A 27,034-nucleotide genomic window follows, 5' to 3' on the forward strand; every position below is an offset into this window, starting at 1 on the left:
GTTCAAATCCTGCTACTAACACTGTGTGACCATGGACATGTCACTTCACTTAGTGTGCTACAATTGTACCAACCAATTGTATCTCAAACATTGTCAGTCATCTTGGATAAAGGGGTCAGCCAAATAATAAGTAATGATAATAATAAGGCCCATGTGTCACATATGGTAGAGGTGAGGGTGATGCACCAGACCCTGAACTCAGAGGCTTGACTTCCTTTTCAATTTAGTTCAGTCTTAAGCGCATACAGTATATCACTAATACAGTGTACAAAGAATATACAAACTTCCTTACATATACTAATGAATTCTATTTATTTAACAGACTTGGTTGAACAGCGTCTTCAGTTCTCATATACGTTGGCTACTCAATAGGTCACCTGCATGGAAGCCCATGGGACCAGCAGTAGGGCTGTTGTGCTTAGAATTGTACTTTTTGAGAAGTGCCAATTGACTCCTATGGAGCATATACCCAGAAAATGCCATTATGCCCATTTTATGGATGGGTATGTGTTAAAAGTTGAGAAAAATGGCAGGCCTTTTTGAACTGCCCTGGTGCAGGTGTCGAGGCATACCAACCTTATGTAAAGTCGCAAACAGCTGTGTCAAGCTGTCTTCAAAAGAGTCCCGTGGGGGCAACTCTATTGACCTTGGCTTAATTATTGTACATATAACTGTACTTAGTAAAATGAAGTGATCTTTCAAAAGAAAATTACCTTCATTGTTTATTGCTTTCCATTCTGAAAGACGGGGTATCAAACATTCAGTTAAATAACTTTATTTTTTATATAGTGTCTTTTACAGAATGGTGCCATATCAGTCAAAACAACAAAGGACACAGTTTGACATAAATTCTCAGTCGGCTGTCCAACTTTATTGAAACATATTCTAAGGTTGACAACTCTATGAAAAGTTTCTATAGATGAGCTCTGCCAGTATATCGTGCAGAAGATCCAGCACCTTGGATCATCATTTTCAGCTAACTCACTTTTCCCTAGTCATGCTTCAGCCCGATAAGCATAGAGAGGCATCACTGTTCATGCAGTGACTACCATCCATCCATTCATTATCCAACCCGCTATATCCTAACTACAGGGTCACGGGGTTCTGCTGGAGCCAGCACAGGGCACAAGGCAGGAAACAAACCCCGGGCAGGGCGCCAACCCACCGCAGGTGACTACCATTACATAGTAAAAAACTTTGACATTAGGGTCACTTTAAATTATATAGGTAATAAAATTAATAACATTACTTCAATTCATCCTCTTCAATGAAGCCACTCCTGTCGTTGTCCAGGATGCAGAACGCATCCTTAATCTCTTTGGGACTCTTCTTTGTCATGCCACATAGCTGGAAGAACTTTTTGGGATTGAAGCTGTTTTCAGCTATTGAGAAAAGCAAAACCGAGATTGACCATTAAATCTAAGTATCTTGCAAAGAGCAGACAACTTGAGCTGAATAGAATAACAACTTTCTGACACCTCTTAAGTTTTATTTTCTTCCACCAAGCATAAAACATCTTATGTATCAACTACCCAAATTTTTAACTGTCCATGAAAGTGTCTGTCTGGCTTGGGTGTGTCACAAAATGAAATGCAGTGTCACAAAGGGGTGTGCCTGATTTGGGGTGCACTTGTGCACGTGTCAGTGCTTGTGGTATTGGACTTGGTTTGAGGATGATATTTAGGTTATTGGGTTATTATTGTTATTATGTATTGTGGTCTGGTAATTAGTTTTACACTTTAAGGTATGTACTGTATTGCTGTTGGATTACTTGCATATCTATCTATCTATCTATCTATCTATCTATCTATCTATCTATCTATCTATCTATCTATCTATCTATCTATCTATCTATCTATCTATCTTTTATATATGTACTAGTGAAACCCCTAGCATGCAAAAAGTGTGCTGATGACAGTAAATTGGGTTTTGCAGCCAGCCTCTTTGTCTTCTGTCTGTTTAGCTGCAGGGAACCTTTTTTAATATTAATGGTTAAGGGGTATCCATATTCCCAACTCTTATTTTGCTCTATGTTGCTCTCTTTCCACTGCACATGTATTGGTTTACTTTGCCATTGTTTATCTATCTATCTATCTATCTATCTATCTATCTATCTATCTATCTATCTATCTATCTATCTATCTATCTATCTATCTATCTATGTACTAGTGAAACCCCTAGCATGCAAAAAGTGTGCTGATTCTGGATTCATATATTGCTGAGGTGTCAGCTGATACCAATGAATTACCCAACACAGGAAACATGGACCAAAGAATTGGAGATGATATTCTGGGAAAACTTATTGCTTATTCCAGAATTTATTGTTGTGGTGTAATTACTACTGATTGATGGTTGTTATCACTGCTGTCAGCAGCCAACTTGATTTAATACAAATGTTTTTTTTTCCACCCTGATATTCACTTTGCATGTGTATAATTCATTCACTCCTACACATCTCTTTCTGCATGAATACATACGTTGAGGCATATGATGCAAAATGCAATGTGAATAACGCATACCAAGAGGCAAGCTTTCTTTATGAATTTGTAAAGTGCTTCTGACTGTGCCTGTCTGTTTAACTAAGACATTCTTTACCATTTGTGCCCCAGTGCACTACCAAGGGAATGATGAGATAATGACAATACGTTTTATTTTCTTCTCAGTAAGAATTTATATATAAGGTTCTCCTCTTTAAATATAGATGTGTGCTAAAGACTTTTAAGCTCTATAACTGTTATGGGACCTATAGATACGGGTGTGTTAAAGATTACAGTATACCATTTATCTATATACTGATTAGTGCAAACTGATATTCTTCTTGGGCGGCACGATGGCGCAGTGGGTAGCGCTGCTGCCTCGCAGTTGGGAGACCTGGGGACCTGGGTTTGCTTCCCGGGTCCACCCTGCGTGGAGTTTGCATGTTCTCCCCGTGTCTGCGTGGGTTTCCTCCGGGCTCTCCGGTTTCCTCCCACAGTCCAAAGACATGCAGGTTAGGTGGATTGGCGATTCTAAATTGGCCCTGGTGTGTGCTTGGTGTGTGGGTGTGTTTGTGTGTGTCCTGCGGTGGGTTGGCACCCTGCCCAGGATTGGTTCCTGCCTTGTGCCCTGTGTTGGCTGGGATTGACTCCAGCAGACCCCCGTGACTCTGTGTTCGGATTCAGCGGGTTGGAAAATGGATGGATGGATGGATATTCTTCTTCTCTATCTTCTGCAAATGAACCTAACTTACTTAAGATTATTGTTGCTTTGTTATATTCTCCAGTCTTGACACGCTGAAGTGACCTGCGTAAATGACAGACTCCCTCAACCTTGCTGTTATAAAGAACGACCAGTTGAAGGCATTTGTAACTTGGATCTTGGCTATTCCTTATATAAGGTAGTAATTTCCCTGACATTATCACATAGAACATATGTAATATGGCACACTTACTTACTGACCCAGTAAAAGTCTTGCATGAAGGAAGTTATTTTTTCATTTTACTTACTTTTGCCACACAAGCAACATTTAAGTTTGGCTCAATTGTACCCTCTAGAGACCACAATTGATGTAAGTAGATAATGTTGATAATGAGGTGACAGACATACTTACATACCCCCCAAAAAATGTTACATAAAGAAATAGATGTGTTCATGAGGAGTTCTGCCTATGTAAAATTAAATAATATATTTATGTTTCAAATGTTAAGCACACACACCCACAAACTACTGTATGGATGTGTTTATGTGTGTGTATACTATTGGAGAAAATTATTTCTATATCCCTTTATCATCTTGGATTTATATGCTGACAAGATCTTATAGATGTTTTAAATAAGTAATTATTGTTCTAAAGGATGCAGCTTATCCTTGAAATAATGCCATAAAAGTACCAAATAAACAAACTTGTCTTAAAGTGACTTTTGTCAATCTGCTTTAGAGTATGCTGGTGCTTTATTAGATAGCGGCCTCTGATATATTGATTCTTAGCACCATGAATACATTCCATTATTAAGGTTCAGCTCATCCTTCTTTGCCTTTTAGGGACATGTGCTTGCCTAAGATTTGTATGCGATCAACTACATGCTAAAGATGCTCTTGCATATTCAATTCTATAAAAGCTTTGTCTGAACAAAAGAACTGTTAGCATATCTGTGATTGCAGTACAGGACTAACTTCTTGTATGATATGTTCCTTAGATATCTTTGTTAAATAAGTTTCTTATGTACTTGCTGAAGTTTGAGAACCTTTGTGTAGTATTACCATACTGAACTGGAGATTAAGAAGATATATTTGGAATCAAGATTTTTTTCCCCATACAATATGAATATATGTGTGTGTGTGTATATATGTATATCTATAAAACCACTTGTGTCTGTGTTTGTCTGCATACATGTGAATGCTCATGCCTGTCTGCAAATGTACAGTGCATGTCTGTAAGTGTGCATATGTAGATGTAACTGCATATTTATGTTATATGTATTTTCTAGGGCAGCACGGTGGCGCAGTGGGTAGCGCTGCTGCCTCACAGTTAGGTTCGCTTCCCGGTTCCTCCCTACGTGGAGTTTGCATGTTCTCCTCGTGTCTGCGTGGGTTTCCTCCTGGTGCTCCGGTTTCTTCCCACAGTCCAAAGACATGCAGGTTAGGTGCATTGGTGATCCTAAATTGTCTCTAGTGTGTGTGTGTGTGTGTGTGTGTGTGTGCCCTGCGGTGGGCTGGCGCCCTGCCCAGGGTTTGTTTCCTGCCTTGCGCCCTGTGCTGGCTGGGATTGGATCCAGCAGACCCTGTAGTTAGGATATAGCGGGTTGGATAATGGATGATGGATGAATTTTCTATGCATATAAGTATATAATGAGAAAAGAGTAAAAATGCCAATATGTGCTGTTGCGGCAAAGTCATCAAAAGGTATCCTGCATGGTTAATAATAATATTAATAATAACTCTTTGCATTTATATAGCGCTTTTCTCACTACTCAAAGCGCTCAGCAATTGTAGGTTAAGGGCCTTGCTCAAGGGCCCAACAGAGCAGAGTCCCTATTGGCATTTACGGGATTCAAACTGGCAACCTTCTAATTGCCAGTGCAGATCCTTATGAGACACCTTTTACCTGTGCACACATGCTGACACATACACACATAGTACTGTATTGTTTTTTTCCTTGGCACAGACATTTTCCTTGAAAACATATTTTTTAAGTTCTGTCAGATGCAGTTATGCTAATTAATTGTATAAATTAAATCTTTTTCCTGTACCTTGGCAGTCCTTCAGGGCATTGGCGATGTCATCGGGACACAGGATAGATGTAAGGGACATTTTAGTGCTGTAAAAGAAGAAACAAGTTATTAATGAATTATTTCTGTGAGATGATGAAGTGTATGAAGATAGTAAAGGCAGCTGGGCTAGCAGAGACCACTTGGATTCCTTTCTTGCTGGGTTCTGACCTGAATTTAAACACTACATTATATTTGGTTTTGTCCTCCTCCAAACATGGAAAACTAGCAGCGACAGTCTTTAGTTGCACTGCGCATCACCAGAGTCAAAACAGAGAGAGTGTTCTGCTACTGCTATTAAAATACCAGCCCTGAAGCATCAAGGTGCCTCTGATCCCTCAACTAAATGGAGCTGGATATTCAATCAGACAAGTGTGGCTTTCAGCCTAGTAAAGAGTCAAACACAATGTTCTTTCAAGACAAATGTTCTTGTGTTCTGCATTTTTAAAATTGGACAAAGACACACAATGCAGATATTAACTGCATTAAGCTAGTTTACTGCTGCCATTGTTATAAAATCTTTAATTGCTATCAAAAACGTTGCTGCTGGTAAAATAACAAGAAAGCAGCTAAAATGGCATTTAGGTCTGCGCTGCTCCATCTTAACTCTTGCAAGTATTCAGAAGTAATCCCCTACAGATTTTACCAGCTCTTAGGTCCTTCGCGCCCATCAGCCACTCTGTTGATGTCTTGTCTAACCTATTTTGGTATTAGTGCTCTAAACAAAGATCGTGTTAATTTCAAGATATTACACCGGGATGTATCTAGGTGCCCATAAACAAAAAGCGGGTTTTGTCAACTAATGAGTTGAAGGATATGCTGTGGTGGGCATCAGTGTTTTACAGCTCTTGACTCTCTCTCGGGTATGGTGGTGCCCGACACCCTAGAACCATATTTTTGAAGTATAGTATCTGCTGACAACTGATACTTCGTATGCAAAGTTTGGAAGAGCAGGAAGAGTTTCATCACTGTTACAAACACAATGAACAATACTCAATCTATTATATGCAACAAAAATTTTAAATAGTTTTCCCATTTATTCAAATAATAAAGCATCTGATACTAATAACAGAACTAAAATTGCTATTAACACGAAAAAATCTAATATTCATAAGATGATGCAGCTAATTCCAATGCAGCCTCTTTGGTTTGCACAGATGCTCCCATTGATCTGGTAATTTACCTGTTTAGGTGACATCGTATAACAGAGTAAGCCTTCTGGGTAAAAAGAGCTAAGCATGGCATTAATTTCAGCACCAAAGAGGTAGACAGCGACGGGACAGCTCCTGACGACACTTACCTGACAGGGAGCCTTCACTGCACCGGTAAAGAAAACGAATGGGTTCTCGAGCAGGCTGCTGTGGTGCCGAGCTCTCCCAGCGTCGGGTTATATAGGTTCAGCTCGGCGGCACAATAGACGAGCCTTGAATTACCTCGCGGCGTATCAAATGCCAGCCTGAGGAGCGGTATCGCGTTTCTCATTCGACTCATTACCTGAAGTATTTATGCTGCTGCGGAACTGTAAAGACTTCGGCCTGCCGAGCGATTACTAGGTAATAGACCCGCATCACGTGTCTGGACTCTTTATAATCAGTCCTCTTAATAACTGTATCAAGTATGTGGGCTTTATTTCAGCGCCGCTTCAAAGAGCACGCCGTGTTGCTTCTTAACAGAGCTGCCAATCAACAAGTTCAAATTTTTGAATTGAGACCATCCTTTTTCACCTCGAGCTACGAAACCTCTTTATCTAAGTAAGGCATTGCATTGTTGCGATACACGTTTATCGACTTCATTCACTTACTAGAAAGACTGACCACATGTATGCATAACGATTTAATACAATTAATTAAGCGTGGAAACATTCAACAATATGTATCAAGGTGAAATCTTAATTCACTAAAATTATTAGGGAGACTATCAAGGGATACGAAGTACATTAATGGACCTATTCAGACAACGGCAATAAATAACAAGTTTGTTTGTGCGAGCGTCTTCCTTCTTGGACCAATGTTAATGATTTAGAAGGTCAAGCTTTAAAAATATTAATGTAAATGTTTATTCTTTAGGGTAATTATTGGATGTATTGAAATCATTCTAGAAACGGAGCATGGTGTCAAACATCAGCTACCCAATACATTCGTAACAAAATGTAAACCCATTATAGAAAAGCAGAATATCACTAACAATAACTATATAACAATATTTTTACATCAGTGCAATAAGAGCGCACACAAATACGGATTTTGTTAGGTGATCGTTTTCTTCCAGAGTTTGGTTAATGAGCCGTGCCTTCCTTTTCATAGTGTTATAAAAGCGGGCAGAAGTTATATAAACGTCCATATACGTCGGTTTAATACGAACATTGGATTACGTAAACAGCTCTTTTTTCCGTTCATCAGGTGTTGTCTGCGCCCTGATAAAAAACTCATGAAGGTTACAAGTGAGAAAGACACATTGTTCACAGTATGGCTTGTTACTCATTTTATTATGTCTCTTAGCGAAACGTGCACATCCACATATAGTATCTGTTGAGCCAATGATTGCACTGTAATAATTACGTTAACGAATACATAAAACAATATCTTAATTGCACGGGCAATGTAACTTTTCATCTAAATAAAGGTTCCATTGCGGTTCTTCAGAGCGATTCCATAAGGGGACAATTTTTTGGTTTCCAAAGGAACCATCCCACATGAAGGTTCCAGAAAGACAATTTAACCGTAACAGACTTCTTACAATACATAATGGTAACAGATTTGTGAAATACCAACGGATTTCAAAAGGATTCTTGTTGCATACTTCCAGTAACACAGGCTAACGCCCACGTTTCTTAAACTGTTAGTGTCCCGCTAGAATACCAAACATTAAATATTTGTTTTTTCTGAATATTAGGAAGTTTTTCAAATCGGAAAAAACCAAGTTTATAAGCAAAGAACTCTGAATGAAATGGCAGATTTCAGATAGTGTGCTGGTAAAAATAGCACTTTACTGGGTGGTGTGGTTCCTTGTAGAACTATTGCTTTACAAAAATAAAAAAATAAATAAAAATAGGCGTGACCAGAGCCCTGGTGGAGTCTTTTTTCTAAAAATACTTTTTGTTTAATTAGCTTCCAATTGTGTTAATTTCCAATTTATGTGACTTAAGAGTTTCTTGTGAAAAAGTTAAATACAACATCATACTATTACAAAAGTGACATATTTTTTATATTAAGTGCATAGCTTTGGCTCTCATTCTGATTCTTAAAACAGCATCAAGTAAGTGTCAAAACAAAATTGGACCAATGTTATTATGTATCATTCAAATACACAAATTAGGGCTGCTTGTTCAATTAAAAAAAATAATTGCGACAGATCAAATAACTGCATATTAATCGCAATTTATCGTATTTTTGTAAAGCAGAAATAACGTGGTGTTTTATGATGACAACAGTAATAATAATTGCTTGCCTATAGACATTAACGATTTCTTATTTTTCCACATATTAGGAAACTTTACAAAGCCCTAATAAACAACTAGCAAAGAAGCCTTCGCGGTTCTTTGCTTCTGTGAAGAACCAAGCAACCCAATAATATGCCATTTTAGAACTTTTGTATATATTATCAAATATCGTGCTCTATTTTACAGTTTTATTGCAAGATTTAATTTTTGGAGGCCACGATTAATCGCCATTAACGTGTGCGATCAATGCGTTAAAAATTTCTGCGATTACCTGTTTTAATCCTTAAATGCGTTAATTCAATCCGGTCAATGTGACCGCGCTTCACACTTGATGAAGCAGCGCCAAATGAATCCCATGCCTATTAATACAGCGTGACCGTTTCGTGTGTTGCTTCTTGATAATGGTCTTCACTCGTCCATTGTAATACGGGATCGTCACCTATTGGAACATAAAAAACTGCACCATATTGAATCAGCTAGGGACACGCTCATATATGTACTAGCTCTATAAAGTGCGGAGAAAGAGTTTCATGTTGTTGTTGCACTAACGGCTCAGACTGACAAGTGCGGCGCGCTAAGACTTCGCGTCAACGTCATCCTTGTCATTATTATAAAAAGTCTCATCGCACAGTGGAGAGAACTAAATGCCACACGCAATGATATCGGCTAATGCAAGTTCATCTTTGAAACGTAGAGGCTGTCGAGATATAAGTCTGAATGCGAGACAGAATGTCACTTTGTCAGCCCGGTTACTGGCGGCGAATGCGTTAACCGTGGAGCTTTTCCGGTTGCCCACATAGGGATATCTGAACTGAAACAGGACTATGCAGGTGCTAGAAAAGTCTGAGCAGCTAAACAGCAGATGACACAGAATATAATCGATCCCTTATACCTAATTCACACTTACCCAAAAGCAGACATTGTTGTAGTTTAATTACAACAATTGACACCCACAGCAGGCCCAACCTACCTGGAAAGGGGTCTCTCTTTAAACTGCCTTTCCCAAGGTTTCTTCCATCTTTTCCTACAAAGTTTTTTTTTTGGGGGGGGGGGAGGGGGAGTTTTTCCTTGTCTTCTTAGAGTCAAGGCTGGGGGGCTGTCAAGAGGCAGGGCCTGTTAAAACCCATTGTGGTACTTCCTGTGTGATTTTGGGCTATACAAAAATAAACTGTATTGTATTGTAATTACGATGTTACCTACTGTAGCTGACATTATAACCGTCATTAGCCGATATAACTGGATCCAATAAAAGTAGACAACAATCAATGCAAATTAATCAGGCTAATGTTTCCATCCATCTTGGCTGAAGGTTAAAATAGTTAAGCTTATTTTATACCTTATAAACGATACCATTCCATGTCAATGTGCAGTTTAAAACATCTAAATAAATAACCCTATTAGATATATATTTATAATAAGTTTTCTCAGGCTATTCTTTGCTATTCAAAAGCCTAATCTATACATATTTTCAATCTAATTAATGACCTCTTCTCTCGGTAACAGCTGCGGAGTTGACTCGCGGATCCTGCAGTTAAGCACATAAGCTACCGCAGTGCTGATTATGAACAAAAGAAGAACCGGCATTTCATGTTTTTTTTGTGCAACTCTTTGGTATATTGTCTTGTAACACAGCAGTTGAAACCATGTATTGGCTTTCCCAAATAGCGGTATAGGTGATGTGTTTGGTGGTCGCTGAGCGTTGCTTCTGTTACACAAAACATTTCAATAATAACTGAAATAATTTAATAGTGGGCTAAGGATACGCAACAGATGAAGAAAACATGAACGTAGGTTTTCTCGTTTACCGATCAGTCAGTCTTTACGTGCATATTTGCATTTTTTCTAAATTGAGTGACTTATTTATCATTGCACTTTTTCATGTGATATAATTTCAAATTGACATTTTAATTGATTTCATTTTGGCATTGTAGGCGTTTCTTCCGATCCTGGCAATTCGAGATTACCATGTAATTCAATACCCGCAAGACTCGAATAGTCCGTGATGTTCTTTCTGAATCGCAAGGAACACAACCTTTTTTTTCGACTACGAAGTTACAGCAGTAGCTTAAACAGCAAAATATTCGCAGATGATATAGGTGTTCAAGACTCTTTGCAATCCAATGGGACTGACTGATTAAATGGCGATTTATTTGTAATGCATTGCAGAACACGAAACGTGCAGATGAAAGCATTATTTTGTGTTCTATTCTGGGACGATTGTTTCCTTTTTCTTCCTCGCTCCTTTCGCCCCATTTTGAAGAACTACCCTGAGTAAAGAAGCTGATTGACACAGCAATGTATTTTGTCTTCGTGTATGCTTAACGGTTTTGTTTGGAATTTTTAATCAAACATAAAGGGTATTTCACGAACACTATTATTATGTGTTAGTTTTTGCACCGCTTGCAGTCTGGGGTGGGTCGAACGTCCTACCCGAATCCCACGGCTATGCCTCTGCGTTTCACAGTGCAAAGGGCTCTTTGCATATAAAGTTGCTTCTTTTGGCATTGAAAAGGACAGAATAGACATCTCAAACGTATACTAAACCCAGGGCCGGATTTATATGAAAAGAGGCCCTAGGCTATTCCACTTATGAGGCCCTTTCACCTTCCATTTTTAAGTTTGTAAATTACATGAGAGATAATAAAATACGTAATACGCGTTGATCTTAACCAATACATTTTTATGTTTGTTTATTAGTCATATGCGTAGAATTTCTCCTTATTTTCGGTTCAGTGTTTTAGTATTCACTGTTTTTAGAATAGTGTCATTTTAATTTTGCTAACAATTTGAATGTAGGCCCCTCTTGATCTTGAGGCCCTAGGCTGAAGCCTAGTTAGCCTATAGGAAAATCCGGCCCTGACTAAACCGCACCTGAACAGATCAAGAAAATTTGAAGTCAGCCTTTGTGTGCAGCAAAAGTCATTCTAAAATCGGGAACCCATCGGGATGTTACACAAGATCATCTGTTCATGGTTTCTTATTAGTCAGTTACCGATCTACATGCGTAAACCCGTTATTCTGAAATTTTCTCGTGGATGGTTCATTTGGGAATCAAAAATGATTCCCCTGTGGCGTTACATCCGCTTTGGCACCTTTTAGTGTGTCTGAGAACTTCGGACTTCCTTATGACATTTGAGTTTTAGTTTCAGCAGTAATATTAATTTCTTATGAGGTTATGATTTATTTAGCAGAATTTAGGACACCTGAAGAAAAAAAAAAACATCTGTGGTGTTTTGGTAGAATTCAAAAATCTCTGTGAGATGTGACAATCGTCTATAGGTCTTTTTCTCAGATCAGTGCCGGCACTTAAAACATACACACGCACAATCTGGGTGCATAGGTCATTTTAAAATACGAATTCCTACTTTCTTCTATATAAGGCGTCACTGAAAAAAGTATAACCTCCATTCAACTTAAAATAATTAAGGTAATGATTCACACTTAATATTTTCAATCTGAACCAATATAAGTCTTTTTATCTTATTGAACCCACAATTTTTAAGTTGAGGAAAATCATTTATTATTATTTAGTGTGATTGAGTGCAATTCACTTGTTTTATACTGAAGTAAATCTGTTTTTTTAAGTTGTTACAATTTAAAATGGTCTGTTGGTCGCAACCTGTTTTTATGCTATTAGAAACATTATGAACATAACACATTCCAATGTTGTACTTTTTACATTCATTTAAAAATCTAGTGCAAATACACAAGCATTTTGCAGTGTAAATCATAAATATAAAACAAAAAATTATTAAATGTTTCTACAACTTTCTTGAAGGTATGTTTTATTACGAGTTCTTATACTTAAAATTAATAGTTCAGAAATAGGGTTACTTACTGGAAATCCTCCTTTATAAAAGTCTGCTGCTGAAAATGACCAGACCTGTATGGCCACGTCCACTCCACTCAGGAAAGTGTTCTTCTTTTTTGGCAGTTGGAAAGCCAGCACGCTGGAAACTTTTACCGGAAGAATATACAAACGGTATACAAACGGCCCCTCACACACAGCACACGAACAACCTAAAATATTAGGTTAAAAGAAATAGGATTTTTATGTTTATCCCTCCACCATAACATACTTTGGTACAACCAATTTTTTTTACTTTGATTGAGATCTGAAACCAAATATTTCAAGCTACAACACTAAATGACTAATCTTAAGTTGCTTGAAAGAGAAAATTTACATTGAATGAACAACATCAATGGTATACCTTTTTCAGTGTTATGTATACAAAAACTCTAAATTGGTAATGGTACACTTTTATTGTTAGTACATCAACAACACATTTGTGAAATATGTGAAAGGCGGGTAAGGTTTTCACAAGAATCTGTGCTTTACCATCGAAAATATCCATGCACACATCACTCTTACAAATAATGGCGCTGCAGATGGCATCTTATCGAGTCGTGTGGTTCTCGAAGAGCCTGCTTGACAAAGAATCACTTTATTCTAAGTTGGCTTTAAAAATCCCCTAATATGTGAACAAAACATAAATCTTAATGCACTGTATAGGCCAAGAAAACGTGAACTTATTGTAGCAAGAGTCATTTCAGGAGGCCAAGGGAGTTTCAGAAATCTGTTATCATCTATGCATGGTAGATTTATGGAATCTTTGTGGATCAAAATAAATACAGGTCCTTTGGAACCTTCATGATGGCTCATTTAGGAATCAGAAATGATTCTTGACGATGACTTGTGTTCTATTCTGTGTATTGTATTTACCGCCCTTTTTTTGACACCCACTGCATGCCCAGCCTACTTGGAAAGGGGTCTCTCTTTAAACTGCCTTTCCCAAGGTTTCTTCCATTTTTTTTCCCTACAAGGTTTTTTTTTTTTTTTAGTTTTGGGAGTTTTTCCTTGTCTTCTTAGAGGGTCAAGGCTGGGGGCTGTCAAAAGGCAGGGCATGTTAAAGCCCATTGTGGCACTTCTTGTGTGATTTTAGGCTATACAAAAATAAATTGTATTGTATTATATTCACCATCACCCTGAAAACAACTTTGAGTGGAAGCGCAGCTTGAACCTTTGGGAGTGGGAGGTTGCCAGTGCTCTTTATGAGTAAGACTACAAGTGGAAAGGCCAGCTGTCAGTAATCTTCTCAGCAAAAAGCTGAAATGATGATAAACAGAAGTAACTCTTACAGTCATGCCATCAAATCCCCCTCATGACAGATTTTTTTTTTGTCTAAATTCCATTACTTAGAACAAACACTATTTTGCCTGTCCCTTTTTCACTTATATTTAATTTTTCTTTTCAATGTCCTAGCTTTGAGCGCGCGCGCGCGCACACACACACACACACACACACACACACACACACACACACACACACACACACACACACACACACACACACACACAAAGTCTGGTCAATACCATTTAATTGTACACATTGAAAATAATTCAATGTTTAAGGAAACTAGGCTACATTGTCTGGTGGGGAAAAAAAGTTTGCTTTTGTGGTGTATGGTGTCCTACAGGTGTGCCAGCTTATCGAATACAACCAACCATAAATCAGCTTCCATAACCTCAAAAAACCTTCAGCACGCAGGGAAAAATATATCTGCTAACTGTGCTAAAAAGTTTTTTCCCTATTATTCAAAGATATGCGGTTCACCAGGAACAATATTGTAAAATGGGGCGTGTCCTTATGCAAATATTGTAACTTCGGTTTTACTGAAACTGCGCTTTACCGTTTTACAGTTTACGGTTGTTTACCTTCGCTATTTAACAGTTTTACACTGTAAAATTAACAGTTATTTTCAGTGTAATTGTAATGCATCAGGTAAACGGTATTTAGCATATTTTGAAGGTAGAAAAATATCGATTTTACAGAACTTGGCTGTAAAAAATAATAAAATATATTGTTTAAGATATACAGGTAATTTTCAGTAGAACATAAGGTAACTTTCTTTTTTTCCAGAAAAGGTCTTTTACTTTCACCATTTACAGTATTTTTACCGTTAAATTTACTGAATTTTTTTACAGTGCATGAAGTCATCTAGATGGTCCAAAAAGATGGTGATTTTTGCAGTATGGATGAGGAACGACTGCAGGCTGAGCTCAGAGTGTTCCACTCTTCATTTGTCTTATCCAAGAGTGATGGAAAACCCTGCTAACAGCCTTAAAGCAGAATGAGGAGGATACTGTTTTTCCCTGTTTGAATGATCAAACTATACGTTAGCGTTGCCTGTCACGACAGCCTCAGTCGAGCGCTCATTTTCAGAGCTAAAACTTCTGAAATCAAAACTGCCCAATAGGTGTGGTGAGGAGATGCTTTCTGACCTCCTCGTACTATCCACTGAGAAAGACCTCGTCAAAGATCAATTTAAAGTTTTTGACTTATTCAAAGTGTTGTCTACGAGGAAAATTATGTTATACGTGCAGCTTAAAAAAGATATAAAAGTGAAACAAACGTTATTTTCTTTGCATAGTATTAGGGTTTGTAACAATTTGCTTTATAAGCTCATGCATTCTTAGAGACAAGCTTTTAGGTTTTCAAGAAAAAATATTTCCTTTTGATGGCTCGATAATTAAGATTGATTCGTTTCATTTCAATATTTTTGCATTAGCTCGTTATGTTCATTTCAAAGACTGGCTACTACAATGACCTGAATGACCAGATATATGAATATAATTTTATTATAGTCTATGAAGTTGTTTTAGTATAGGCTTTAATTAAATGTCCAGTATGTGCATGCCCAAGAGTTTTGCCCCTGTCCCTGTACAAGTCTCTGCCACTGCCACTGTCTGAGGGACTCCACTGACGACCCCGTTCTCCTCTTATCTGTACTCTCTGTCTTCTGCCAGTTAAAAAACATGAGATCCAGTTTTGCACGCAGCCACTGATGCCTTCAGCTTCTAGTTTCAGAATTAATCCCCGGTGTGCATGGAACAACTGAGTCAAATGCTTTTTGAAACTCGAAGTCAAGTTATGCTTTACTCTTGTTAACTATTGCAGTTGTCTGTTAAAAAAAAACTAAAAGATTGCTTTGGCGAGATCTTTCTCTCATAAACCCATGTCTTCTGTCGTTTATTTTCATCCATGTACTTTTCTAATGTATTTCTTAATTATACTTTTCATAATTTTGCACGTGTCCTGCGGTGGGTTGGCACCCTGCCCGGGATTGGTTCCTGCCTTGTGCTCTGTGTTGGCTGGGATTGGCTCCAGCGGAACCCCGTGACCCTGTGTTCGGATTCAGCAAGTTGGAAAATGGATGGATGGATAATTTTGAATGACACAGAAGCGAAGACTTATTATTGGTGTGTAATTACCAGAATTAACATTGTCTCCCTTCTTGAAGATTGGAATCACATTTGCAATTTCAACCCCTGAGCAGGGCGTTAGTTCTTTGTAGAGTTCACACACGCACACTTACGCGCACAAGAACGCGCGCGCGCACGAGAATATTTAGCAATGCCAGTTCATCTAATGCCTGCATGTCTTTGGACTGTTGGAGGAAACCCAAGCAGACATGAGGAGAACATGCAAAGTCCATGGCGCACCCGGGACGTAAACCCTGCTACCACTGCGCCCACGTGCCCGACATTATTATTATTATTATTATCACCACCCTGATACGTTCGCCAGGAGTCCACCAGGCCTCTCAGGCTTTGAACGCAGCTTGTTGTTCAGCTGAAGACTGCTCTAAGAATGCGGGCCGTGCTTAGGAGTGAGATCTTCTTGACTTTTTAGCAATGACCCGCATGGGAGTTTGTCCAACTGTTCTTTAAAACTGGTGTTGATGGTTCCCAGTGAACCTACGATTACTGGAACCGCACTTGTCCTCGTGTTCCACATGCGTCTGACTTCGATCTCAAACTCTCTATATTTCATTGGGTTATTAGTATTCTTCTTGTTGTTGTTGTTATTGTTATTATTATTATTTTTGTTATTGCTGTTATTGTTGTTGTTGTTATTATTTATTGTTGCTGCTGTTTATAACCATGTTTATATCCATTTGAATAATGATTACCAATTATGACATGCTTTACACCAGAAGAGGATTTACTAATTGTTAGATATCAGTTCAGCCAGCTGAAACCAATGGACTCTTATAGGACAGAATACCAATTGTCTTAATGAAAAGAAAGCCAGAAATAAGGCGAGACCCCCCTCCAAGAATGCCAACCACAACAATCTGTATCCCAAAAGAATCTTTATTATTGTGTCATTTATCCCGTCGCCTTTTCTGAAAAGTGCATTTTATATTTTACAGTAAGCACGATTAATAATTAACATGAGACACGTGTGAACAACATTTACAAGGATTACTTTCACATAATGCTGTCAACGAAAGAACAGCCTGCAGGCGTTTTTCTGGGTATAAAAAGCGTAGCGAGGTGAGAGATGGTCAAAGATGAGATGAGGTGGACTCTTCATGCCTTGACAAGGCTGGCGAACTCTGGAATGAGACAAATAGGGAAAAGTTAGATATTTGGACCACTAGAAGGCATTTCGTGCCTTTTTTGTATGCCCACCCGACAAAGTTGACAACTTTATGCTAATTTTCTTTCATTTTCGAACACTTGATGCTGTATTTGGAAGCAGAAGCTTCTTACCATCAACTCCGATTTTGCCGTCTCCATCAGTGTCACCGGCAGCGAGGAAGGTTTTGGTCTCTGCATCAGTCAGAGCTCTGGCACCGGAGCAGAAGTTCTGCAGGAACAGCCTAAAATAAAGGTGTATGGGGGTTGAGATGTAAAAAATGCAAAGAGTTTGCGAGTAATTGTTACATTGTGAGCGAACAGTCGGTCCCCGAATCATAGTCATGCTTATATTAAACCTCTTTTTCTATATATTTTTACGATAGTAATAAAAGGCACAAATACTGCTGCCATTGCATATGATGTTTGTAGAGTTTGGTTTGTCCCTTTTAATGCCGTATAGCAATAAGCATGTCTCTACTGTGTGTGATTATACGTGAGAAATCAAATTTAATTTTTTGTTATCGTTTGGCTGTTCCAGCATGTTGAACATCTCGAAACTGTTTTTAAGAAGACCCTTGCTTACTTGAGCTCATCTTCCTCAATGAAGCCGCTCTTGTCCTGATCCAGGACGGCGAAGGCCTTTTTCACGTCATCTGCAGACCTGCCGGTCAGACCAACCTTGGCAAAGAAGTTCTTGTAGTTGAAAGAGTCGGGAGCTGTGGAAGAAATAACGGTTAGCTAAAGTGGAGAAAATGGACTTTAGCGCTGACATGCACGAGTAGATTTTTGTAACTCGATGATCACCACCGCCACCTCCTCTAGTGCGCCTCCCTGGGACGGGAGATAGAAGTGGTGGGCTGAGTAGTTGTAGTGTCTTGTACCTTTGCAAGCTTCCAGAGCTGCCTTAATGTCTTCATCCTTAAGCAAACCTGAGAAGGCCATTTTTAAACTGCAAGAAAGCAAAAAAGCGCACGTTAAGACACCATGAAAGCAAGGCTAGCAACCGTTAGAGCTGCGCTCTTGAGCTCACGTCCCCCGTCGGGTTTTACTTTGTAGCGCATTTCCTATAAACTCCCACGCCCCCCTCTCCCCCCAGGCAAACAGTCTTCAGTGGACATTAAAGTTTCCCCGGCATTGTAGTTCGGTCTTTCTTTTTCGATGTAGATGGTACCATAGCTAACTACCCCCATTGTAAAGCCACTGGTTCTTTCTCCATAAGGTTGCCCCTTTATCAAACAAATCCAATTCGCTGAAGTCCTGAAATCGTGAAATTTCAATAAATCAAAAAGTCCCAAGTCGAAGGTAATCCCAGAGCCAGTAGTGGTGCTCATGTCCGATAACGGTCTTGCAAGGTCCTCCGTTAAGTTTTGCTTTCGCACATCTCCTTGGTCATGGCGCTTCAACTCACCTCGCGTTTTCTCAAGAGGCAGGAGGGATGGATATTTCAGAAGAGGGACGAGCGACTGGTGTGAATGAGAGGAGCATCTCCGAGTCCTTATATACATTTACCAGCGGCTGGAATCCGAGGCTTAATGTAACGGATACCATTTGCTGTAGGGTTGCTTTGAAAAATGTGCCCAGCAGACAGCAGCGGCTATTTTTGTCTTCATAAATGAAGATGCATAAAAGGCGCGTGTTAGCAAAAGCTCGCAGTATTTTGTGTTGCTAAGAATACTCGTTGCTGATTGGAGAAAAAAAATCTGGCTTCAGTTTTCATTTTTCCTTTTGGTTAAACGTCCGAGAACAGAAAACAGCCCAATGAATACACAGAGCGAAAAACTAGGACTGGGATTACCACAGGGGACTTCATTTCTGCGACACCATATCTGTACATTTTGTTAATTGTGTGTACATCTGCTGCACGTGTACTGGGAAAATTTGTATGGGTTGTTTTAAATCCTTCAAAGATTACTTCTTTTTAGATCTTCTAATGGAGGTTTATTTGTTGTGCAGAAAAATGCTTAAAGTGCACTGCCTTTAAGGATCAAAGTCTGCTGGATTTGTTTGAACTTTTATTGTACAATAGTTATATCGTCATATACAATTTAACAAAATTGATGGCTATAATCATGGATGATAGTTTGTGTCTTATTTTAAAACTCGAGTAGAGCTCGTAACCTGCCCTCGCTATTCAATTTCTTGCACCCACTTAATCCAAATTTAGAGCAGTGAAAAGCCGGGACCCTCGACGGGTCTCCAGTAGCCTTTATCGCAGACCATATTCAAGCACGGTCTCATGCTGGATCAGTCAACATAACACCTGTGTCTTTGGGGTGAAAGCCGAGCTACCCAGAAAGAGAAAAGCAAGCAGATTCTGAAAGAACGTACAAAGTCCACAAGGGAATTCATGTTAATGCAGTCTGCTGGGGCGATGAGACACTATAGGGCTAACCGCTGCGCAACCATGCTGCTCTAACAAGACATCGAGCTAAAATGATTGAGAAGTAACGATAAAACTAGATCTGTTTTGTAGTTGACAATGCTGTCTGGTGAATCTGACGCCATCACACTTTAGGATTGAGGAGCAACAGGCGTCAGTGTGCTCTCCGCTATGGACGTGCGCCAGCCATCACTGCAGCTCCGCGCTGTTGGACACTGTGGATATTCCTCTTTTGACAGTTTTCCAGCAGGCAAGTAGTCATAGAATCCATGCTTTACAGGACGTTTCCTTCGAGAAGGTGAGACTTTCTCTGATGGGTAATGTAAACTTGAAATCAATTAAGCCTAAGACGACCCTCGTATAGCCACATTTCATAAAGCAACATAAATAACAAAGCATGTGCGTGGGGAAACAGAAAGCGGTGATTATCTATCTATCTATCTATCTATCTATCTATCTATCTATCTATCTATCTATCTATCTATCTATCTATCTATCAGCATCTGCAATAAAAATCGATCAGTGTCATGGACCTGACATCGCCTTATTAGAAAATCGCTATTGGCAAACATACAAAATATACGGAAAACATCTGTTTACACTCTTAAGAATCCAGGCTCTGTAATGGCACTTTACTGGTTTGTGGGGTTCTTTAAAGAGCATTTGCTGGACAAAGAACATTGTGTGAAGAGTTCTCTGCTTATGAAATTAGCCCTATGGGCTTTGAAAGGGTTCATAATCTGTGGACAAACAAATCTTTAAGGAGGTTACCTAGCAGGATACCAACAGATCCAGAAAACCCACTCAGCCTGTGTGATTGTGTGCAACGGGAGTCCTTTAAAATCAGGAACCCAGTGCTATTTCACATTATCTGTTAACATCTATTAATGGTTCCTTATAGAGCCTGTTATACATCTGAATAAATAAAGGTTCTTTCTGGAACCTTTACAGATAGTTCTTTATGGAGCCAAAAATTGTTCGCGGTAGATCGCTCTGAAGAACCACTTTGACAACTTTATTTTTAGGAGCGTACACACACATTCAGTACGTCATGGTACATTGAAATTATTTATTTATTTATTCTTATTTCTGGGGAATATGGTAACTGTTCTTTTATGTTGATTTGAGTGTTTCCCCGCAGGTCCCCTTCCTTTTCACATCCCAGAGGTGCATAATTAAGTGAATTATAGCCATTATATTTAACGATGTGAAACGGAGTGACTAAAAGTGTTAAATTGTCATTCCGGCTAGAGGGCTGGTGTCGGGCCAGGACGCAAGACCCACTAAAAGGTCGTTTGAATTTAATTTTGGCAATGTGGAATCTAATATACAAGTAGTGGTATTAACCAAAAAGTCCAACAGAAAATGCACCTCGGCATCTGAGGGCTGAGTGACAGTACTCTTGTACAGCAGTGTTCTTCCTGCTTTGCGCCCTATGCTTATGGGCTATAGGCTCCATGCAGCTTCACTGCAATCCTGCTCAGGATATAAAATGTATATTGCTATCCATCCGTTTCCTCTGACATTTTTTTTCCATTTTTAATAGTGATCCAGGCGGCACGGTGGCGCAGTGGGTAGCGCTGCTGTCTCGCAGTTGGGAGACCTGGGGACCTGGGTTCGCTTCCCGGGTCCTCCCTGCGTGGAGTTTGCATGTTCTCCCGGGCACTCCGGTTTCCTCCCACAGTCCAAAGACATACAGGTTGGGTGGATTGGCGATTCTAAATTGGCCCTGGTGTGTGCTTGGTGTGTGGGTGTGTTTGTGTGTGTCCTGCGGTGGGTTGGCACCCTGCCCAGGATTGGTTCCTGCCTTGTGCCCTGTGTTGGCTGGGATTGGCTCCAGCAGACCCCCGTGACCCTGTGTTCGGATTCAGCGGGTTGGAAAATGGATGGATGGATAGTGATCCAGAGCTTTACTGCATCCCAGGAGCAAACCTTATACAGGGTTGTCATAACGCGACACACTTATTCACTCACATACATGACGACAATGCAGACTTGTTAGACGGTTCATATTTGGACGCGGTATAGAAATACGCGAGACACCTGAAGCATTTTAAATCGAGCTGCTCCTGGTACCTCCGTGGACCTGAGGTAGTCTACTGTTTCGAATCTATGTGCAGTCTGTGCTGTTTTCCCTGTGCTTGTGTTATTCCTTAGAAAACAATATTTCCGTCCCTTTCGCTCGTAAGGGTGGGTGTGTCCTGCATTGAATTGCCGTGTAAACCTTTAACGGAATCCCCGATCGTGAAACAGAAAACTATGCTTTATTTTAAAATTGCTTGTCTTGGTGAGCTGGATATTATATCAATGCTTTCATTTTTTATATCTCCCTGGCGCACTGGAGGGCAAATTTGGTAAATGCCATTCTAAAACTGGACAAGTTACTTCCACTCGTTCAGTTTACAGCTGACAGTCCACCTGTACTGGGTCTAAAATCGCACTGTGCTGGGTTGTGAGGTTCCATTTCATTCCGCGAAGGGTTCTTTGCCTATATGAAATTGGGTAGGTGGGCTTTGAGAAGGACAAGACTGAAATCTTTAACATTTGGCTACCCATAACAATACAAAGTCGGGCTCTGTGATTGTATGCAGTAAGAGTTCTTTTAAAACCAGGAACCCACTGGTATATCAGAAATTTCTCATCGTCAGTTCACGATTATTTATGGTTCTTGCAGATCTGAATGAAATTTATTTCTTGAACCATCTTTTGTTTCTTTTGGGAACTCAAAACCGTTCCTGGATAGCATCGCTGTGATGAACCACTTTGGCACCTTTCTTTTTAAAAGTGTGTTTGTTAGTCCAGGACCAGGAGCACCTCGATAAACAAAAGTCCACATTTCCCACACGACTGGACGGCAGCAATCAAATGAACAAATCACTGAACGCGCGGAGAACACTGTGCTCATGTTCGGATCCACGCGTTCCGACTGACTTTCGAGTTCAGTCCCCGGTTTCTTTTTAAAAAGGTCGGTTGTCAGTTTATCTTTTTAATATCTGAAACTTGAAGCAAAGCATGACTTTTATGAACTGCTCGCCTTGTGTATTATTCTCTTTATATAGAGCTGAACTTGATTTTGTATCATTCTTGCATTCATACGGATTCTGTGCAGCTTTAAATCTTCTTCTAGAACTTAATATGTTATGGATGGATCAAGACACTCTAGCGCGTGATGGCTTGCGGTTTGCTCCTATCTGACCCGGAATGTTTGGTGTGATGTGAGTATGAAACTTCCTTTTTCCAAAATCAGAACGTGGACCCAGTTCAAAAGCAGCATCCCGCCAAGGACGGAATTCTGTGAATGGATGAAGGAGACGTGTGCACATACGCCAGAGTGTGATTGCTTTATTCAGGTCTTCTAGATATCAGCGTATAATTCAATAACCAGATAGTAGAATAAAGGTTACCATTAAAACGCATCATGATTTGCGATAACTATATATTCAAAGGCGAGTGACTACTGATAGTCATTTAGAAATGAAGCTTTGTGAGTATGGCATGTCCCTGCTATACCTAACAAAGCATTTCTGTAGAAAACTGATCACAAAATCTTTCGTTGTATCCAAATACACGAAAAAGGTCGGAATGTAACTGGACTACAAAGAGTCACCTATTCGTTGCTATCGGATTTAAGACAGATAATGTTTAAATCTCTGCAGCATAAAATCACCTGACTTCATCCACGGAAACCTAAAGACGGCAAACTAAGAATTAACTTGAATACTAGGGTGTTGTACCGTGTTAGCCATTATGAATGTAGAGAAAAGCCAAGCAAAATGACACCTTTTATTGGCTAACTAAAAAGATTACAATATACAATATACCCCTGAAGGGGCCCGAGTTGCCTCGAAAGCTTGCATATTGTGATCTTTTTAGTTAGCCAATAAAAGGTGTCATTTTGCTTGGCTTTTCTCTTGAATGAGAAGTGCGTCATTTTTATGGCCACACGGTGGCGGTAGAGTTCTGTTTTTCCAAATTTGATTAAAGGTGGCTTGTCAACTTTGTGATCGACGTACAGTTCTTTGTTTACCGCTAGGAAGCTTAATGGTAGATACTTGCAATTTTTAATTAATGTGTTAAACGAACAGTGGACATATATCTTACTCTTCCCAGTCTCAACAAAATCTTATCATTTCCTCAAGGTTTGCTTGATTGCAAGGCCGAATTAAGAGCCCCATAGACCCCTGAGTGACTTAGCTCCTTAACAGAAAGCCGGTCATCCTTTTAACAATGCAGTGCTTCAACACTTGCTCGTTCACCGCCAGGCCATCTTAACGTATTGACACAATGGGGCACTGGTTTCTGATGCCTGTTTATGTTTCTGTTTGCTATCAAAATAGGGATCCTGGTTCATTGGGTCCCTCTTTGGTTATTTCGACTCGCGGATATACAATCGTTTAAACGAGCGCGGGTTAGTGGAAAGATCCGTTGCCGTCATGGATCGCTAGGCGCGCAATCAGAATGTCCGGGTGGCAGATGCGTGATTGAATTCTGGATTGAGTATCTTGTATTGTTTCGTATTCTTGGTTACTTTCCTGAACTTTGTGATTTGCTGCATTCTTTCTTTTTTGCTTATGCCTTCTTTTCTTTGTGTGCGCTTTCTGTACAATATATATAAGAGCGAGCGATCATCTTGTTTGAATTAAAACAATCCCAACTCCTTTCAATGCAATTCAAAGCTGAAGGGTGATCCTCTTGTTCCCTTACTAATAATTTGTCATGTCATCTTCCATCCCAGGGTCAGGGGCTTAGCTGGTCCCAGCTAGCACAGGGTGCAAGTCAGGAACAAACCCTATAGACAGGGCGCCAGTCAGTCGCAGGACAAACATACACTAAGACAAATTTAGCGTCGCCAAATTCCCCTAGTCTGCATGTCTTTGAGCAGTGGAGGAAACACGCAGGCACTAGGAGAACATGCAAACTCTGGTTCTGGGACGTGAACTTTCAGGCCCTTTCTGCGAGGTAGCAGCGCCACACCGCCGCCCCATTGTTTAGCTCTAAAATTGATGTTTACTGCTGTTTTTAAAGCACTTCGTGACGCTTCTCGTTAACATTATGTTTAAGATAAATTTCATGTTACTCATGTTACTATACGCTCTTCAAAATCAAGGTGCCAAAGCGTTTCTTCAGAGCGATGCCTTGCCCATAGAAACGCCATTTTTGGATCCCATAAAACCATCCACAGTAAGGTTCCAGAAAGAATATTTTATTTATTTAGATAACAGGCTCCATAAATAACCATAAATATGATGACAAATTCGTAAAGAACTATTCTCAGAATGAAGCATCCCTTTGTCAAGCAATGGCTCTGGAACCACATGCAGCACAGAAAAGTGCCATTAAGGGACCCTTAAATTTAAGAGTGCTGCATTCTTGCTTTTTTTTGGTTGATCAATTTATTAACCGATTACTGTGATTCCCATCCATCTATTAATTTATGACCCGTTTAGGGTCGCAGAGAGTGGCGTTTGTCCTGGCAGAATCAAACTGGTACAGAATGCCAGTCTTTCACAGGAGATCTTGTATTCCTCCTTATTATCCTTTGTTGCGTGTATTCCACTTTAATTGTGTGAAAGGCACTATATAAAATAGTTGCTTTGTAAGTTTGTGTTGCATTTACATTATATTATTGTTTGCTTTGGAAGTCGTTTTGTAAAATAAAGCAGAGTGAAAGGCGCCATAATATACTGTATATACATTGCTTTAGTAGGAGAATAAATTAGGTAAATTTAATTCCCTCAATTACAGCTTGTGTTTGTGTAGCGCTTTTCACTTAGTGCAGCTCAAAGTGCTGTTATAATAGCTGAAAGTTGTGCATATTCAGAGCAATTTCAGAATTATTTGCTAAAAAATAATCTGTAGGTCACAAAAAATCCAACCATCTTTCTAAATTGTTATCCAGATTGTGTCCCGGGGCAGCTGGAACCTAACCCATCAATCACCGGACGCAAAGCAGGAACAATCCCAGTCCATAGCAGCATAAACGCACACACATCAGATGCCAATCCACCTGACCCGCTTGTTTTTGGACTGTAAGGGGTAAGTGGAGCACCCGGAGGAAACCCATGTGGACACCGGGAGAGCATGCAAATTCCATGCAGGTAGCAGTGGGGCATTACATTTCAGTAAATTGATTGATCCGTTACTTTATAGGAAGAATAAATAAAGGAAATTCCGTTCATTTCAGTGCATCGCTGTATAGCGCTCTTCACTGAATCAAGAGCATATATTCGTGCAAGTTTTGCTCGTGTCAGGGAGTTTATCCCCACCTCCCCCCTTTCTATGTGTCTTGATGTGGGGTTTCAAGAGCGTATAGAACACTGAAGAACGGTTATGGGGAGCTCCCCTTTGGAATTTCGAGTTTGAGGATACACTTTTATTGTTGAGGCCTAGCTGAGTAAATAAATAACAAAGCGAAGAAAAGATCAGGGGCTTAAGCTTCTAAAGTCCCCCCCCCCCCAGCGATCCGCAGCCCCCACGCCTCAGTACGAGATTGTTGAACGTTGTAAATCAATTGCATATATTAGTCGATTCAGAATTACGCCCTAATTCCTTCTCTTTCTACTTCTTCCTCTCCATCTTTTTTCAACTTGTATGCGGGGTCGATGTTCTGGTGTTGGCGCTCCTTGACCCTGAACTTAAAGAGCGAATCGAATTCAGAAGCTTTTTTTTTTTGTTTGCACTAATTCCTGCGCACATTTTTTTCAGCTATAAACTTCAACGATGACCGGTTCAGAACTCCAAAGCCTCTGAATTGGCTTTGTTGTTTCAGTTCAGGGGTCTCGAGTGCTTCTTTTGTTCATGGTGAGGTGCCGACCACGGCAACCCGAGCACCCTGTTCGCAGTGCTGTTAACGTTCGGTTCCGTCATTAGCGTAATACAGACATGATATCATTCGTATTTACACGTGTGCTCGCACTCTTAAATCACCTGGACATCTTGCAATCAACATGTTAACGTTTCTGAGAAACGTGTCTCAGAAGGTGACATCACTCTCCGGAGGAAGAGCCTTCTGTAACTTTTAGAAACACTTAACGGGTGGCCATAGGGAGACACCACTCAAACACCGGCCGAAATCCATATGTCAGCAGTAAAGCGCTAACAGAAAAGGGCAACATCCCATTAGCGTGACGGAGTGCGTTTCTATAGCTTGACTATATGAAGGCATGCTCTCGCTTTAATATGGAGTCAGCGTTGAGCCCTTTTTCAAATATAGCTACCGGCTCAACAGCCGACACATTTTTTTTTGCAATATGAAACCCTTATTGGACCGACTGCATTAGAAATCAACTCAGTGATGCACTGATTGATTGAATGAATGAACGAATTAACCAATTTTCCCTCCCATTTATTCAGTTCTTTGTAGCGGGATCGAGGTACCCATCTCCGCACCATTGGAGTTCAAGGCCGTCACTCGGCATTCCAGGGTGAAGGAGGACACGCCCACACTGAGCTCAAGGAAACCAATCAAGAGCCTCCAATCAAACAGGCGTGCGTGACGTTGGGAAAATGTGAGGGAGCAAAACCCACGCAGCCGTGATGAGA

The 27,034-nt window shown here is 39.9% G+C and overlaps 2 protein-coding genes across 3 annotated transcripts in view; both read right to left on the bottom strand.

Annotated features, from left to right (window-relative positions):
* The window catches only part of LOC114661087 (parvalbumin, thymic CPV3-like), a 171,767-nt gene extending 165,108 nt beyond the window's left edge, over nt 1-6,659 (bottom strand). For both annotated transcript variants that reach the window (XR_007936221.1, XM_051933667.1), the window contains exons 1-3: nt 6,547-6,659; nt 5,229-5,296; nt 1,250-1,382 (exon numbers count right to left, since the gene is read on the bottom strand). Coding sequence is in view for 1 of the 2 variants with exons in the window: in XM_051933667.1 (XP_051789627.1) it covers nt 1,250-1,382; nt 5,229-5,289 (194 nt within the window). In the remaining variant the exon portion in view is untranslated. The remainder of the gene's footprint in view (nt 1-1,249; nt 1,383-5,228; nt 5,297-6,546) is intronic.
* Nucleotides 6,660-16,824: 10,165 nt separating this feature from the next.
* Nucleotides 16,825-18,679, bottom strand: LOC114661088 (parvalbumin-2-like). Its single transcript, XM_028814211.2, has 5 exons — nt 18,521-18,679; nt 17,994-18,061; nt 17,696-17,828; nt 17,245-17,354; nt 16,825-17,087 (listed from the first exon to the last, which is right to left on the bottom strand). The coding sequence occupies exons 2-5, from the start codon at nt 18,052-18,054 to the stop codon at nt 17,062-17,064; spliced, it is 330 nt and encodes a 109-aa protein (XP_028670044.1). The 5' UTR covers nt 18,055-18,061; nt 18,521-18,679; the 3' UTR covers nt 16,825-17,061.
* Between the last annotated feature and the right edge of the window lie 8,355 nt (nt 18,680-27,034).

The sequence above is a fragment of the Erpetoichthys calabaricus genome, chromosome 11 (assembly GCF_900747795.2).
Source record: "Erpetoichthys calabaricus chromosome 11, fErpCal1.3, whole genome shotgun sequence".
In the NCBI taxonomy this organism is placed as follows: Eukaryota; Metazoa; Chordata; class Cladistia; order Polypteriformes; family Polypteridae; genus Erpetoichthys; species Erpetoichthys calabaricus.